At 33.3% G+C, this 17,930-nt stretch overlaps 1 protein-coding gene across 1 annotated transcript; it reads right to left on the bottom strand.

Annotated features, from left to right (window-relative positions):
- Positions 1-7,650: 7,650 nt before the first annotated feature.
- LOC141705890 (uncharacterized) lies at positions 7,651-10,324 on the bottom strand. Its single transcript, XM_074508758.1, has 3 exons — positions 10,058-10,324; positions 9,763-9,988; positions 7,651-8,057 (listed from the first exon to the last, which is right to left on the bottom strand). Exons 2-3 carry the CDS (start codon positions 9,950-9,952, stop codon positions 7,870-7,872), a joined length of 378 nt encoding a protein of 125 aa, XP_074364859.1. The 5' UTR covers positions 9,953-9,988; positions 10,058-10,324; the 3' UTR covers positions 7,651-7,869.
- Between the last annotated feature and the right edge of the window lie 7,606 nt (positions 10,325-17,930).

Here is a 17,930-nt window from a genome sequence, read left to right as displayed (position 1 = left end):
ATTTTCTAATTTTAATACTCTTTTTATTTTATTATTCTATTATTAATCTAATTCTAAAATTACGGGATATTACAATATGCGTGTGTATAAGTTTTGACTGCAGTCCCCTTTTATCTGCATAATTGTGGGGTTGAATTACCGGATTTCTCTTCCTAATTTTTATTTGTTATTTTGAGATTGAGATTGATTTGCTCTTTCTCGCTCTGGATCGGGTTAAGTTGAATATCATTCGTGTCAGATCGGGTCGGGTTCGGGTAAACTACACAGTCAGCAGGTCGGGTTCGGGTTAAAGTATTTCAACTCGTTTCGGGTCGTATCGGGTTTGTTAGGGCGAAAACACGCGCTAATATTCACGCAAGTATACGCGTTCGCAAGTAATATATAATACTTTCTAGTTCGTTCCCACAGAGACTCAGATTAATTATTGTCTAATTAAACTCACGCACCAATGTATGATTACTTCTCAATGTTAAGACACTAACACTTAGAATTGTTGACTAAATATTAACTACAATTAATTACTTAATTTATCACTTAATTAACACTTCAAATTAACAATATTAAAACACTTATGAGATCACAACTTCATTACTACTTCCTGCAATAGTTATTTTTATTACCTTTAGCATGTGGCAGTGATGATATTAATCGAATAACACGAAACTGATAAAAGCCAACTTTCATTGTACTAATACCATTCTACCAAACATCCACAATTAAGATAGAAGATGAATAGTCATCAATTATGTTGAGTTCCTATATGTCTACAGAAATTGACAACACAACGATTTAAGCACAAGTTATTCCTTTTGATTACACAGGGCGAATAAAACTGTTAGAGTTACCCACTAATCATGCACATCATACATGAACCTATGCTAGCATGGCAAGTTCTAAATCTCAAGATCCACCGTCGCTTCACAAGAGATTAACACCCTATCTTATATGTTCGCGACGCACATAAGACGAATACGCACAACCAATACTAGATATCATACAATCATCACACACTAAAGTATTAAACAATTAACTAAAGAATTCCATAGTAAATCCGTTGCAACCCCATGATCACGATTAGCCCATAATAGCACTTATCATCATCATGGGTTCATATGAAATCATGATAAACAAACACAAGAAAATAAGAACTAAACTAATTATATTAAATCAGAGTACGTCACAAGAGTAAATAGGTTCCAAGTAAGAAAACTAGCATCCAACGTTACAACGAAACAAGAATCACAAGAAAATATGCTTTCTCTTCGTTGCTGTGTGCTAAAACGGTCTTCATCCTTATCTCCTTCGCTCCTTGCTTATACCACGATCCTCCCTCGTGAAAACGTCTCCAAATCTACTTATATACTAGTCCCATAAAACTCAGATTACATAGAAGTTGGAAGCCAAACAGAAGTAGAAGTCCTAAAATAAATTATCTTTTTTCCCGACCCTGCGCGGCCGCTCAGCATAGCTGAGCGGGCGCTCAGCTTTCTGCGCGGCCGCTCAGCATTGCTGAGCGGGCGCTCAGGACCCTACTGGAAAATTCCTGAGTTTGCTCCGTTTCTTCGCCGTAATCTGCCCCTTTCTTTCCTCTCGCAATGGTGAACACATGCCAAGGCTTATTCTTGATGATTACTCCTCCGAAATGCAACTAATACCCTGAAATGCATAAACACTAGAAAAACACATTAAATACACAAAATACTTGATTTCAAGGCACCAATTTAAGCCTTTTTAAGATGTTCTAAGTGGTATAAAATGGCACTTATCACGGTTCGGGTAGACCTAAAAATTGAATCGAGTACGATCAACCCGACACGAACCCGACCCATTATCCGAGATTGCCACCCCTATGGTTGCCATATAAACTGAGATGGTCCAAGCCCATCCAATAGCGTCCGAATAGTTGAAAGGGTACGACCACCCGTGCTAGTCTAGGAATGACCATGAAGCCACCTATAATGACATTACTATAAACAGTTAGTTTCATATTTAAATTAAAAGTCTGTATCATATCAAGTTCATTTAAGCGCTTCTAAAACCCAATTTGGGGATTAATGAACCCTAAAACATTAAAAAGTGTTAAATTCTAATCTAACATGGAAATAAATTCTGGTTCCTAGGGTTTAGGGCTAGCAACAATTAGGGTTTATGCTCCATGGTTTAGGGCCTAAAGGCCCTAAACCACGAACCATAAACCCTAACCAGTTAAATATCATATCAACTACATTTAAACGGTAAATCATTCCATATCATATCAAGTTCATTTAAGCGCTTCTAAAACCCAATTTGGGGATTAATGAACCCTAAAACATTAAAAAGTGTTAAATTCTAATCTAACATAAAAATAAATTCTGGTTCCTAGGGTTTTGGGCCTAACGGCCCTAAACCCTAGCAACAATTAAGATTTATGCTCCATGGTTTAGGGCCTAAACGCCCTAAACCATGAACCATAAACCCTAACCAGTTAAATATCATATCAACTACATTTAAATGCTAAATCATTCCATATCATATCAAGTTCATTTAAGTGCTTCTAAATCCCAATTTGGGGATTAAGGAACCCTAAAACATTAAAAAGTGTTAAATTCTAATCTAACATGAAAATAAATTCTGGTTAGCAACAATTAGGGTTTATGCTCCATGGTTTAGGGCCTTTATAAACCCTAACTATATAAATATCATATCAACTAGATTTAAACGCTAAATCGTTCCATATCATATCAAGTTCATTTAAGCACTTCTAAAACCCAATTTGGGGATTAATGAACCCTAAAACATTAAAAAGTGTAAAATTATAATCTAACATGAAAATAAATTCTGGTTCCTAAGGTTTATGGTCCATGGTTTAGGGCCTAAAGGCCCTAAACCACGAACCATAAACCCTAACCAGTTAAATATCATATCAACTACATTTAAACGCTAAATCGTTCCATATCATATCAAGTTCATTTAAGCGCTTCTAAAACCCAATTTGGGGATTAATGAACCCTAAAACATTAAAAAGTGTAAAATTCTAATCTAACATGAAAATAAAGTATAACCCTAAACCCTAACCATTCTGTTACATATAAAGTCCTTTTAAACGATTCTAAAACAAAAATAAATTAATAAATGCTAAGTACCTCAGTCCACGTGGAGCTGCAACCTGACCCTCCCAGAAACGAGCATCAAACAAGATAGAAGAGGTGTGAATGGAAGCAAGAGTGGGCAATCTCTCCCATGCCCATAACTGCAACAATAGCAGACAACCAGCTACCTCATCAACGTCCTTCTTGCTTGTCTTGCATAACTCCCTATACAAATATGCAAGAACTGCAGCACCCCAAGCATAATCTCCGCATCTGTCTAGATCACGAATGAAATGTAGAAACATGGGATGGAAGAGACCTCCCGAATGATCAGTGAAGAGTACACCACCAAATAGATGAACAAGATAACACAAGACCTGAAAGCGAATATCATCTGCTGATGCATCCTGCGGTAAACATGCTGGAGCACATGAAGTAATAAAGGACAACCGAACTCTGGATCCATTCATGCCTCTCTTCGGATCAGGATCTCTACCAAAAAGCTCGACAACATAAGAACGCCAACTCATATTAGGGCCAGGGGTGACATCAGAAATAATAGCATCACCATCAACAGGAAGCCCTAAAAGAACACCTACATCCTGTAGAGTAATAGTAAACTCTCCCATAGGCAAGTGAAAAGTATGAGTCTCTGGCCGCCATCTCTCAACAAGAGCTGATATGAGACTCCAATCTAACTGTAAAGATGCCACTCGAGCAACGCCATAGAAACCAGTAGACTGAAGTAAAGGAACCATACGAATATCTAGCGGTGGAAGATCATCTTCATTATTAGGGTTTTTTCGGCGACACTTCAACATATCACCACCACCTAACCTCCAAATATCTAAAGATCTATGTGTGTGCTGAAGATGAAGAAGGCTAGGGTTAACAGGACCCTGATGCACATCCTGCAAACATATAGAAGTACGAGTTAAAAAATAAATAATAAACAAGTACGATCAAAACCTGTCAATTAACATATAGATATTAAGAACTGAGATGTTAGTACTAGTTCTAGAAATTAGAACTGATGAATTAAGTGCATGGCCAAATCTAATGAAACTTGGTTTTGTTCAAAATCTATATAAAGATGTACAAGATAATCCCAAAATCTATATGTAAAGGTACAACATATATATTAGAACATCAAATAAATACCTTAGAGCGACATCAATAAGTTCATAAACAAAAACAGGTCTAGTAAAGGTACATACATATGAATTAGAGTGAAGTTAGATGATTCAGAACTGTTACTTCGCACTAAGAATCATTAGATCATGCCGAAAAAGCCTGGTCGTGTTTTATTATTCCATTCCTCTGCTAAATGGAGAAGCCATTTTTAGGTTTCTAGAGAAATAACTAAACTGGTAAGTTAACTCAAACATGTCTTCCTGGAAACAAAGCTCCCTATATATTTAGTATATCGATTTTTCTTATGCACTGGCTATTTTTAATTAACTGTTTAATGTTTATTTTAGATTTGAATATGGTTATTCATTTCACGGCTGCATGGTGCGGACCTTGTCAGACAATGGACCCTGTTAAAACCTCTACTTACAGTGGAACAAAATTATAGAATCAGTATTCTCAGTAGAAATTAGACTATAGGTATACACTCTCCTTCAAAATACAGTACTTAATAGGTGGTGGCTAGGGTACGTAACAACATACCATATCGCGGTATTTAATTTTTTAATATTAAACAAAGCACCAAAATTTCTTTCCATAAATCAATACTCAAGTATCTTCTAAAATGCATCTGTATCTAAATGCATCATCTGGAATAAATTTTACCAAGACCAGATCAAAAGAGATAACAAAGTCAAAAAAAGAAGAAGAAAGGAACATCAACTCCAACTGGGATTTACCAAGTTGATACTTATTTACGTAAACTATCTGCAAGTGGAAATACAAAACTAGATAATCAAAACAGTTCAAATTTACTACTTGATGACTTGAAGATTATTATATGAGTCAATGCCTCGTGCCTAAATAAATTTAGGAAAGGAAGTTAGTTCTATAAAGTTATCCTCATATTTTAATAATACAAACATCTGGGTACACCTAACGTAGCTGGGTTTTTCATTTACACATTCACATTTGCATGCTCAACTTGCCCTTAACACACACACACATACAAACTGACTGATGAACATACATAAATTTGGTTATTGTACATGCATACACAAATTTGGTTATTGAAACAGAGTTATCAGATATACAGTTATATTTCAAGATACATAAACTTAACAACATTTTCTTACGTAATTAACCATAAATCTACCAAGAAAATTGGTTAGACAGATATCAATAATCACCTTAATATTTACAAATCTAAATTTAAAACTTAAGGTTAACCATAGTACATAAAAAAGTAAGAAATTTGAACTCATTGGACACGCGACTACAACAATGGGAGACATCAGAATATTGCTACCACTAGCTTATTATTAGTTAAAGGCCTGAATCGAGGACTAAAATTAGCTGAGAAGGTCATGTCATTGGGTAATTTCATTAAACAACATGGACGCAATCCATATAATTACCTCAATGTTCATGATTGATGCAGCAAAGTAACTTAATTTCGAAGCTCTTCTTGTCAGTGTAAATCGCACTTCTCCCTCTCCAATCAACGACTTCACAATTCACAGAAAATTCTCTGGACAATTTACAGCTCTGTGTTTTGTTCGTGTAATGTATGTATTTAATGTTTAACAGGTAGTTTTTTTTAATATAAAAGAAGCAAAACGGGGAACGATGTTCCATTTTTATGTTTTTTAAAAATTAGAGTTTATGTACCGTAATGTTTTTTTAATATAAAAGAACAAAAATGGAGAATGATGTTCCATTTTATTATTTTTTAAAAACGGAAGTTTATGTTCCGTTATGAGATGACATTTTGGGCCTTTTTATCAGGAAGTGACATTCTGGGCATTAATCATTCAAATAGTGACATTTTGGTCCTTTGTTCTTATAAATCTGTATTTTTCTTTTTGAGTATAAAAGAAAAAGATGAAAGAAAATTATTAATTAATTAATAATCTCTAGCATTAGCATTAGCATCCTCGATAGACACCAAAAACAAATAAACTTTATTAGTGTATTATTACTTTAAGTGAAATAAATTTTAGAGAAATTAATTGTCGATCAAACTTAGACAGTAAATATTAGTTGCCCGTAAAAGAAAAAGTGTCAATCTCCCTTTGAAGACTCATATTTCATTTCAAATCCTGGATTTGAAATGTAAATTCACCGTTTGGAAATATGAGATTTTGAACTTCTGGATTTCAAATTCTAGTATTATTTTTGGAAATTTATAAAATTTTAAAAGCTGGTTTCATATACAATAATAAGAAACATAATAATATACTTTTGATGCATCATTTAATATCAAATAAATTATGTTTAAATTATATCAATCCACTTGAAATTAAAAATTATTTTGAAATACACAATAACATAAATATTTAATATATCTCAAAGTAACACATATATTGATAAAGGAGTTCTAATCGGTCAATATGCAACAACATCCAATCTAATTTATCATCCTCCGCTAAACTTTTGAGCATCTCGAACATTTCACGTAAAATATTCATAACCCTTTTCACACCTTTCAAAATTTGCATCCGAGAAATATAAGGAATAATAGATATAACATCGTATATTTCTTTGCTAGGGGGCCTTGGAGGACCATGTGCTTTACTCACATACTCTATGAATGACTCAGCAAATTTAGTTACAGCAACTGCAAGGCGATCTCTCTTTATCCTTTTGTTCGACTCTCCAGAAACAGTCTCCGAGCCACTTCTAACTTCATTCTCCAAAAGTGTGCAAATATCATCCCAATTATCAATACACTTATTCTGATATGCAGAAGCACTAGGATTGTCTTGTACAAAGTAAACCATTAAATTCCAACTATCAAAATCACAACTACTAGTGTTAAACAATCATCTAAAGCATTGTATAATTCCTGCAGAACAGCATATAAAAATTCAACAAATCCAAATTCTGCAGTCTGGATATTACAAGTTCTGCAGCTTTTTTGTTGCAGAAATACAAATTCAGAACAGATAAAGAATTTTTGCATAAATTCAGCATATAGAAATTAGGCCAAAAGCAAATCTGTAGTCCATATTTTGATAAATCTACATTTTTCTTGTTGCATAAATACAAATTCAGTAAAGCTTAACCATTTCTGCAAAAATTCAGCAAATAGAATTCTGCAAAAATAAAAAGATTTTGATGAAGTAAAAACAATTCCAGTTTACCAGATTTTTATTTCACCAGCTACGATATGCACTTAATTATAGAATTACAAGTGTTAAAGCAAGTTACTAATCAAATATATTAACTAACCCTTTGTTTTTGTTGATTTTTTATTTACGAAATTCATCTGTATGGTTGTTCCTTTTGTAGTTTCATCCATCTTTAGAGAATCTGGGGGTTTAGGTAAACCAAACTTCATGATTGGTTGAGATTATCAACTTGATACTAAACTAACTAGTTATTGAACAACAAACTAAAAGGGTAAATACTTGAGCAAGATGCAATAAATATGAGATACTTGCTGAGAACAATAAATAAATAAATGATCAAAAACTATACTGATAATTGGCCAGATTTATTACCCTACATTAGTTCTTCCAATCTTCAAGTTGTTCGACGAGTATGACCAACATTTTTCGTTCTTCATCCCACCTAAATTTAGTGTAATTTCGGATTTCAGTTATCGCATAGTGCTTTTTCCGCACTTTGATCAGGTTCTTGACATGAGCAGCTGACAAAATTATGTTCAGTTCGACTCGAAACTTGTCAGCCACCGCTTGGTAGGTTTGCGGTTTGAAATCCCCGCCACCTTTATTTCCTTCATGTATTTGCTGATATAGTGTGGAAGTAAGTATGTTGTATATTTTCGAATTTCAAGAATTATAACTCCTCCGAGCAAGAGCAGGTGGTGAAACCGCATATTCTTTTTCTTGTCTTGCAATTGATAAAGTAAAAAACATGAATAAATCAGTAAATCAAAAGTTTTAGAGTAAGGCAGATATAAGTCATTTAAAAGCCCATCAAATTATGCAGTTTCAAAAGTTTAAAAGTAGAAGATCAAAAATTAAGGTAAATAGAAGATTTGTGTTCTGTGAGAAAATTAAGGTAACAGGGTTAGGGGGTCCTATGGTATGTGGCCAAAAATGTTAGGATTAAAATTAAAAAATGTTAGGATTTAGTTTCAAACTAAAAGGAGCCAAGAAGAAAGTCTCTTTAAAAAATATTTCAAACTCGAAACAACCTCAAATGGACTTGCTATATTTTAGGGGAAAAACAGACTAGCTAGATTGTGACACTGAGATCAGAAAAAATGTAAATATTTGCGAATTAGTTTGTAAAATATCATTACACATGATTAAGCTTTGATCCTGAGAACATAAAACAGTTCGGTAACTAGGTGTTTGACTGTTAATACGTTCAGTATTAACACAATGGCTAAAAACAATTAGTCATTTTGACTTTTTAATAGGATGTAATCGAAACACAATTAAGCATGAAAATTAAGATAATAATTAGTTCAGTGTAAATGTCTGTAGCAAAAAATGTTAGACACTTGTAACGGTAAATGCAGAAGAAAATCATTTATATTAGATAAGGTTGAATAATAAAACATAACAACATGACTTTTCTATTCCTGAACCTTATCAATCACCTAAAAATGAAGAAACAAGTCAACTGTAAGTGACAGTGACCAGAAAATCATCTATATTAGATTTAAAGGAACAGTAGTACAAAATTACAAATAGATGAATGTAAAGGAACAACTCTCGCTGAATTAGAAACAAACAATGCATCCATAATATAGAGGAATAAAAACTATGACAAATCTTCTGAAATAACATTGTAAACAACCATAAGTACTTAAAAATCAACAACCCTAACATCGTAAAAGTACAACGGAAATATTTAAATAACAAATCAGAAGACATAATCCAAAGCTAAGACTTGAAACCTTCTGCAATATTTAAATTCATCTTACACGCAATTACAACAGAAATACTTCAAAAGGTAAAGCCAACCAATTCTTATATCAACCAGTACATATAGTTTTAAACACTTCAAAAAATAAATATTCATTTTCATGTAGCTCCCGTCCTCTGCGTAACATAATATTGAAACATTATTTTGGCAAGTTGACCTCTAAATTCGTTCCACTCGTTCGTAGATCGAGCGGTTGAAATAAAATCATTCTTTTCATCTTCCACATCAACTTCTTCCATACCTTCTAGCTCTTGTTCTACCTCTTGAAAATATATTATTTCTTCCAAATTTTCTTCCCTTAAGAAGTTATGATGAATGAAACAAGCATTAATGATACAAATTTGAATTTCTTTGAAAGAAGCTTGCATCTCTAAGTATACTCCAACGTTTCTTTAACAACCAAAATTCCCTTTCAATCATATTTCTAGCGGATGAGTGTCTCAAGTTAAAAAGCTCCATATAATTTGTTGGAGTGTTTCCTCAACATAAATTTAGAAGGTATCTAGTTTTCTTGTAAGATGTTTTTTAAAAAACCTTCACAATTAGTATATCCCAAATCCACAAAAAAGTACTTATCTGTGCACATTATATAATAATTAGATTTATACTTTCAAGTTTCCAAAATTAACTACTAACATTATAATATGATAACTCTTACTTCTAGTAACTCTTAAACCATTAGGCCTTCGAAGAGCATCATGGTAAATCCGAGGATCTGATGTAGATCCATCCCAACCAGGCAACACATATGTGAAACGAAGATTTGGATCACATGTGGCCAGAACATTGGTGCTGGTATCCCCCTTCCTATCTTGATATCTTGCTCGATCATCGATAGGGACTATCATTTTGATGTGTATCCCATCAAGAGCTCCAACAACACCCTACACATATCCTATATATCAGTAACGATACCCATAAGAATTCTAAACATAAATGATATATAAATATACCTCAAACCACTTCCATTTATTGTCATGTGCATAATTAGTAGTATGATCCACTCTTTTGATATAATGCTCTCCAAGATTTAAAACAGATTCGAGTCCTACATGAAATTGACGGCTCACAGTTTCTCCTGAACGTGCAAAGAGAGCTTGTATTGTTTTATTTTTCAAATCATGTGCAAGAACATTAAGATATTGCGCCACGACTTCTTTCACCGTGACATTCCTAGTAGTAACTATCCCCTTTATATTGTAAAAGATGATGCAATTTATCAAAATAATGTATTTCAAGACGTAGTTGATCTCAGCACTTCATTTCGTTTTTTAAAGTGTTCATCCATGTAGCTCTAACTTGAGAGCATTCACACTCATTCCACGTCACCCCCTTCACCCTATTGATTTGATCATATGATGCTGCTGCTACTACTACAATATAACTTGCAACTATTGTAACCAACTCCATATCTTCATCACTATCCCTAAAACATTTTCGAAACTCTCGAGCACTCACTTCATCAGACATTGTACTACACTGATTTTTATACACCGAATGTTAATAACAATTAATTCACTGTTACACAAACATACATACACATATAACAACTACATATAAGGCAACAACAAACAAATAACATATTGAACACGTATTATCTAGACCCCCAAATTAAATACACTGATTTTTAGAAATAGAATGTTAATAATAATTAAGCCTCTGCAACACAAGCGTACATATACATATAACAGCTACATATAAGGTAACAAAAAACATATTACATATCAAACAAATATTATCCATATCCCCAAATTAAATCGAAGACATCGGTATTCAATTGTTCATATCTTTAATTCAAAAAAATCAAACCAATGATTTTATACATCAAATTGAAATAATAAAAATGAAGAAGTACAAATAGAATTGAGATATATCGAGATATATGTACACACATATTCATGGAAAGAAAGAGGTAGAGACGAGAGGGAGGCGAGAGAGAGAGAGGGAGAGAGAGAGAGAGAGAGAGAATTGCACCTTTGCGAGCAGGGAGAAACAGAGCAAAAGCGTACGTATCTGCGTGTGTATAGGCTGAGAAGGGAGAGGCTTGAACACTTGGTCCCGACCTAAAATGAACTTATTATCATTTCAAATTACATATATTGGGTTGTAATTTGAAATTCTCATAACTTGGGCCTATGTTTTATTTACTTGGATTTGGTCAAATCCAAATCCAAATTTTAATAAAATTGCCAAACAAGAGATTTTGTCAAATGCTGGATTTGAAATGAATTCCAAGTTACCAAACAAGGCATTATATATTTTACGTATACTAGTTTAAAATCTGTGCAATACACAGTTATTTTACATGCCAGTCTTCTTCGTTTGTTTAATTATTAAAAGTTACTTTCTTAACCAAATGACTTAATTACTATATTGATCCTCAGAACCAAACCACTACATATAGGCTATAATTTTTTCAATATGATCATTTATTTCAATTTTCAGTGAAACTTTTTTCCTGCAAATGACTTTTTGAATGATTACTCATTTACCTTCTACATTATACTTTAATGATTAATTCTATCAATTGTATTTCATCACGTACCACGTACCTCCTGTACATCTTCCCTAAATCAACTGTATTTCAAGTATTATATTCAAATTCATACAATAATATTGCTTGGTAAAATATAGTTAATATAATAATATTGATGTAAATAAAAAATTTCAAAAATAACTTTTTATTATCCGTATTATTTTTTAAAAAAACAGGCTATTATTTTCACATTGAGAGTTGATCAAAAGTAACGTTTAAAAAATAATGATATAATTGTTTGTTTTTACCAAAATTTGCGGATTAATAACTAAGTCTAAAATGATTTAATGTTTAGGTACTTGAAGCAGGAAAATTAAGAACAAGAACAATAAAGATAATCGACACAAATAATGGTGATGCAAAAACCCCCATAAAAGTATGCAGGACTAGAGAAAGTTCTTAAGAAAGAAAGAGAGGTATTTAAAACATGGATGACTTTAGGAAAAAAGTTCATAGTTTCATCAGTGATAAGAATTGGAAATAATGTCTATGTTATAATAAATTTACTGATAGGAATATCAATAAGGATATTAATAACACTACTCCTGTTAAGTTTGTAAAAACTGATGAAAATGGAGTGAAGTTTGTTTGTGAAGTTGGTTCTACCTCTAAGAATCCCGATGAGAAGAAAGCTGAACCTAGAGTTTCTGATAAAAAGAGAGAAGAGTCTAAAATACAATAAAAGAAAAGCAAAAATATAGGACTTCTTTCTAAAACTCTGTTAGACAAGAAAATTTGTGAAATAACTACTAGGACCCACAAATCTAGGACTAAGAGAGGTAGAAATGGTAAAAAAGGAACAAATAAGGCAAACAACTATAAGTACATTCATGATGCTCCTAGGAAAACTTGTTTTAACTGTGGTAATACTAATCATAATGTTATTGATTGCAGGAAGCCTAAAAAGAAAGTCACTAAGATTTCTAAGTCCGCTATTAGTGGAAGATCAGTATTTTACAAACCACATAACCCTTGTTCTCACTATGGTAGCAGTTGACATTTTATTTACACTTGTAAAGATCATCATAGTATGTATCACAACAATTATGATCCTTTACCTAAATTCAATAAAATTGTTGTTTTAAATAGAACTGCTAAACTGAATATGCATACATCTTATAGAGTTAAAACCGTCAAGACAAATCGTGATGGAGAAATTCCTTATAAGAAGTCTTCGACTGCAAAAATACATAAGAAGTTCAAAAGGACCCAACAAGTGTGGGTTATTAAAAACTCTAACCGATTTCTATATTTTTGATTATAAGGAAACAAGAAGAATGTGCTTATTTTGGACAGTGGTTGTTTTGCACATATGACTGGAACTAAATTCCTGTAGTTAGAATATGAAGAGAAGGTTGGCCCAATGGTTTTCTATGGTGATCGCAATGTAGGAAAATCACCGGGATATGAAAATATAATCATTAGAAATGTCATCATCTCAAACGTAGCCCTGGTATATGGACTGAAGCACAATCTGTTGAGCATCAGTCAAATTAGTGATAGAGGTTTCTATATTGTGTTCTATGATACTCACTGTGAAGTAGTTCATAAGATCACAAAGAAAATTGTTTTCAAATCTTATAGACACGAAAATATTTATGAAGCCAAACTTTATGCAAATACTGATGGTCCTGAAACTTGTCTGGTAACCAAGGCATCAGTAGATAAAAGTTGGAAAATGAGACACTCATGAAAAGGTTGTAATTATAGAAAAAAGCTTAAATCAGAAAAGGAGACAAATCCTGATGATCTTGAGTCAAGTTTATAATAATGTACAAGTTGAGGGGTAACAACATCTTGTTAGTGTTTGTGCCCTAGAGACGACACTATGATGTTTTAGTTTAAGACATTAGGATTATTAATATTTATGTTCTATCGATTATTCTCTTTATAATTTATTAATTCTTAATTTACCGCGATATAAATATTAGATTAATAAATATCCTTGGAATATGATATGCAATTCTATATCTCTAAGTACGTGACTTAGAAATGAGATTATGAGAATAATATCAATATTCCTAAAGGTCCCTAGTCGAGTATTATTATTAAGGGACAATAATAATGCATTAAGACTGGTGTGTTTGTTGACTGATGATCACATCTCATTGATCATAGGTATAGTGATACTAAAGTCAAAAACACAGGAAGATGTATATGTACATGGTGCTGGACAGTCCCAATATGAGATTCTACATGTCTGTTGTGTCATAAGTAATTCTCACAGTGAAAATGATGTAATGGTCCTTAGACCTGAAGTCATTATATTTCTATACGAGAATTAATATACATTGATTCCATTAAAAGTTATCTGTTAGGAATATATTGTGTACTTGATGATAAGCTTAATAAAACACCTTAGTAGATTTAACTTAGTGAATTTTGTAGCACCCGACGGATAATCAATTATAATCCCGATCGATGATTCAATATAGTCCCAACGGATGACTAATTGATATCCATCGGGTAAGTAGCTTATGTAACAATAAGTAATGTAGCACATTTCTGCAAACAACTTTGTATAGATTCTGTAGTAGCTTATGAATCATGTAGACTGCTAGTAGATGTGCATAATAGGTTGATTAAATGTAAATATAAGACGTCTTGTAATTCTGCACAAATGATATAGAGTCAAGTGATAAATGGCTACCCGATGGATGATCAACAAAGCTACCCGATGGATGATCAACAAGGCTACCCGACCGATAACAAGCATGTACCCGACGGATGATCAATTCAAATATCTGTTGACGGTGACAACACAGTCACATGCGTCGAGTGTTTGCAAAAGGAATGTGGCAGCCTGTTTAGCAGGGTTTTGAGAACAAAGAAGCATTACCATTTCCATGCAAGTTATGAAGATTTTTAAAGATGCTGGAATAGAGTAGTGAAGCAGCATGGAGTTGAACTTGATAGGTTTTGTTTTATTATCTTGTCTTATTCTATGTAAACTTGGTGATATATAAACCAAGTGTAGCAAGTAGAACAACAACAATAATAAACTAAGAAAACACATTTTTAGCAGAGAAACATTTGTAAGTTGTATCATGTAGCATTTTTCTGTAGTTTTGTTTGTTCACTTGTAAAGCAGCTGTGAGCTATTCAAGCTTCATAGGGTTCTCTTAATATATATATATATATCTGGTGGATACATTCAAATCTACCAGAAAGTTTTAGATACCTAAGTTTTTATTACTTTATGTTTGATTAACTTAACTTTGTATTCCGCACTTTGCCAATCAAACAGCTAGATATAAATTGAGTTAGAACCATTTTTCATAAATCTCAAAAAGTAGCCACAATTACATTCATCCCCCCCTGTAATTCTTGTTGTATTGTTAGGGAATAACAATTGGTATCAGAGCGAGCTCTCAAAGTACAAAGAGTTTAAAGATCACAACAAAACAGCAAGATGAAAAAGAAGGATGTTGGAGTGAAGATTCCATTTCTGGACAAAGACAATTATCACCACAAGAAGGTGAAGATGCACCTACATCTTCTTTCTCAAGATGAGGCCTATTTGGATTACATAAAGAGAGGTTTTTATGTGCCAATGAGAGCTGCAACAGCCAATGAACCATCTGTTCTAAAGCCTAGGCATGAATGGTCAGATCCTGATATTAAGCAAGTCAAGAAAGACAAGAAGGCCATGAATATATTATTCAATGGAGTTGATGGTGATATGTTTGACAACATCATTAACTGTAAAATAACAAAGGGGGTTTGGGATACAATTCAGATTATCTGTGATGGTACTGAGCAAGTAAGGGAGAATAAAATGCAGCTACTAATTCAGCAATATGAGAACTTTTATTGTGAAGATAGTGAGGCTCTCACTGACATTTTTAGTAGATTTCAAAAACTGCTAAATGCTCTGAAGTTGCATGGAAGAGTCTATCAGACAAAAGACTCCAATCTCAAGTTCCTTAGATCTCTTCCAAAGGAATGGAAACCAATGACAGTCTCATTGAGAAACTCTCAAGATTACAAGGAGTTTACTCTGAGAGACTGTATGGCATCCTGGAAACTTATGAGCTTGAAATAGAGCAAGATGAGAGGATGGAGAAAGAAAGAAAGAAAGGAGGGTCCATAACACTGGTTGCTGAGTTGGAGTTGAGAAAGAGGTGAATGTGGAAGCTGTTGAGTCTACTTAAAAGGTCTGTGAAAATAAAGGCAAGGGGCTGGTAGCTGAAAATGAAGATTCTTTGAGCCAAGATGATATGGATGATATTGATGAACATCTTGCATTCCTTCCCAGAAGATTTTCCAAGCTCAAATTCAAGAAGAACTTTGGAGCAGCTAAGCCAAATAGAAATATGGTGGATAAATCAAAATTCAAATGTGGCCTGGCAGGGTATTTTGCCAGTAAGTATAGAAAGTCAGATTCCAGCAAAACGAAGTTTGAGCCTGTGGATTATAAACGGAAGTATTTTGAATTGCTTAAACAAAAGGAAAGGGATTTTATTACACAAGAAAAATGACTGGGTAGCAGATGGCTTGGTTGAGGATGAAGATGTCAGCTATGTAAATCTAGCCCTAATGGCCAAATCTGATGAAACAAAAACAAGTTCTTCAAGCAATCAGGTAATCACCACTAACCTAGCTCATTTATCTAAAGCTGAGTGTAATGATGTAATTAATGACATGTGTGGCGCCCTCCAAACCCGGGTCAGAAGTTTGGGATCCACACACACACACCTTAATTATAACCTGCTTATAACAATAATAAAGATAATAATAATATATGCAGTGACCCTACTTACCAACCACCACGGACCGCAACAGGTTAAAGTATGCACACAAGCCAAACACACTAATATATTACAAACCGTTCAAATCCCAACTATTTCAAACTCAAACTGAGTATTAAACATTATTACAAACTTTTACAAACTTAAATTATCCCAAAAGAAGCCTACTAGCTCAGCTTTCTCAACCTGAACCCCTAGCTCTCGCGCTGGACTGGGGATCCTCGCTACCAACTGGTTCCTTTTTAACTGGAAAGAATATAAACAACATCACACAAATGAGCTAACTAGCTCAGCAAGTGACAATGACAAAACTGAGAATAATGATCATCAGGTGAATATGATTATGATATCAAGTGAATATTGGATTATGATTTAGAATTGAATATTATACTTTTAATTTAAAAACCAAGGTTAGGCTGCTGATCAGTCACGCACTAACCCCGAGCAAGGCACACAGCATTGCTCTAACTACTGGATCCAAAGCACACACTGGCCTAACTTGACCATTATATGGTCTCACCATGAATCTGGTCCATAATTTTATAAAAACAATCCAATTCTAACATAATAACAGAATATGCAATAATAAACAATAACTGAAATCATTAACAACAATAAATGTTTAACAATGAAAGGGTTTCAATCCTTGTAAGGATCAATAAGGCAATTTAAAAGCTTGGATGTTGGGTAATGAAAGAATTGGATAACAAAGGAATCAACATTTCAGGGTTTCAAAGATTTGGGCTTTCAAAGCATAGGATACAATGATTGAATGTACAAGTAATTCAGTTCAGTGTTTGGGATTTTGTTTACATGTATTTGTGGAGTAATATCGTATACTTGAGATTTGTGTTTAGGTATACAACAATCAATGGTCTAGAAAGAATAAGGTTTATGGCTCAAGAACAATAACTGGAATCAGAGTTTAGGTTTCACTGCTTCAAAGCACTTGCACTATCAATCTGACTATCAAATACTACAATATCTCGAGAAAGTTCAGAACACTTGCCTGATATTAGCTTACTTCACTGCACTCGCTTCCAATCACAAGCGTCTTACTCCTCAACTATCTGTTTCCCTTTCCTACGTCTTGCCTCTTCTGCTCACATATCATAAGCATCTATCAATAATTTACTCATGGAATTCTATTCAACACATACTTCTATCTACCCTTCGTTTTACCCAAATCCGATTAATGGATTGAAAGTTATGCGATAATCAAGTAAACACCGAATATATAGACCGATAGTCAATTAACAAGTCACATATAGCACATAATACATCACGTAATCAATGATATATTATTTATAAAGAAGTCTCGGGTCATAAATAGGCTTTCTAGTATTTAAAATGATTTTTAAAACATTTTTCGGAATTAAAACGGGTCTTTGGATCAATTTCGGGTTAATAAACAGGGTTCGGTTGGCCAATTCTGGCTCCGAAATAATTTTAGAATAATTATCGAGCCTTGGAAATAATTTAGAATAATATTTTAAAGCTCGAAACTATTTTTCAGAATTTTTAAATCATTTTTAAATA

This window comes from Apium graveolens, chromosome 2 (genome assembly GCF_009905375.1).
Source record: "Apium graveolens cultivar Ventura chromosome 2, ASM990537v1, whole genome shotgun sequence".
Classification (NCBI taxonomy): domain Eukaryota; kingdom Viridiplantae; phylum Streptophyta; class Magnoliopsida; order Apiales; family Apiaceae; genus Apium; species Apium graveolens.
This window is presented reverse-complemented; position numbering and strand designations above follow the sequence as displayed.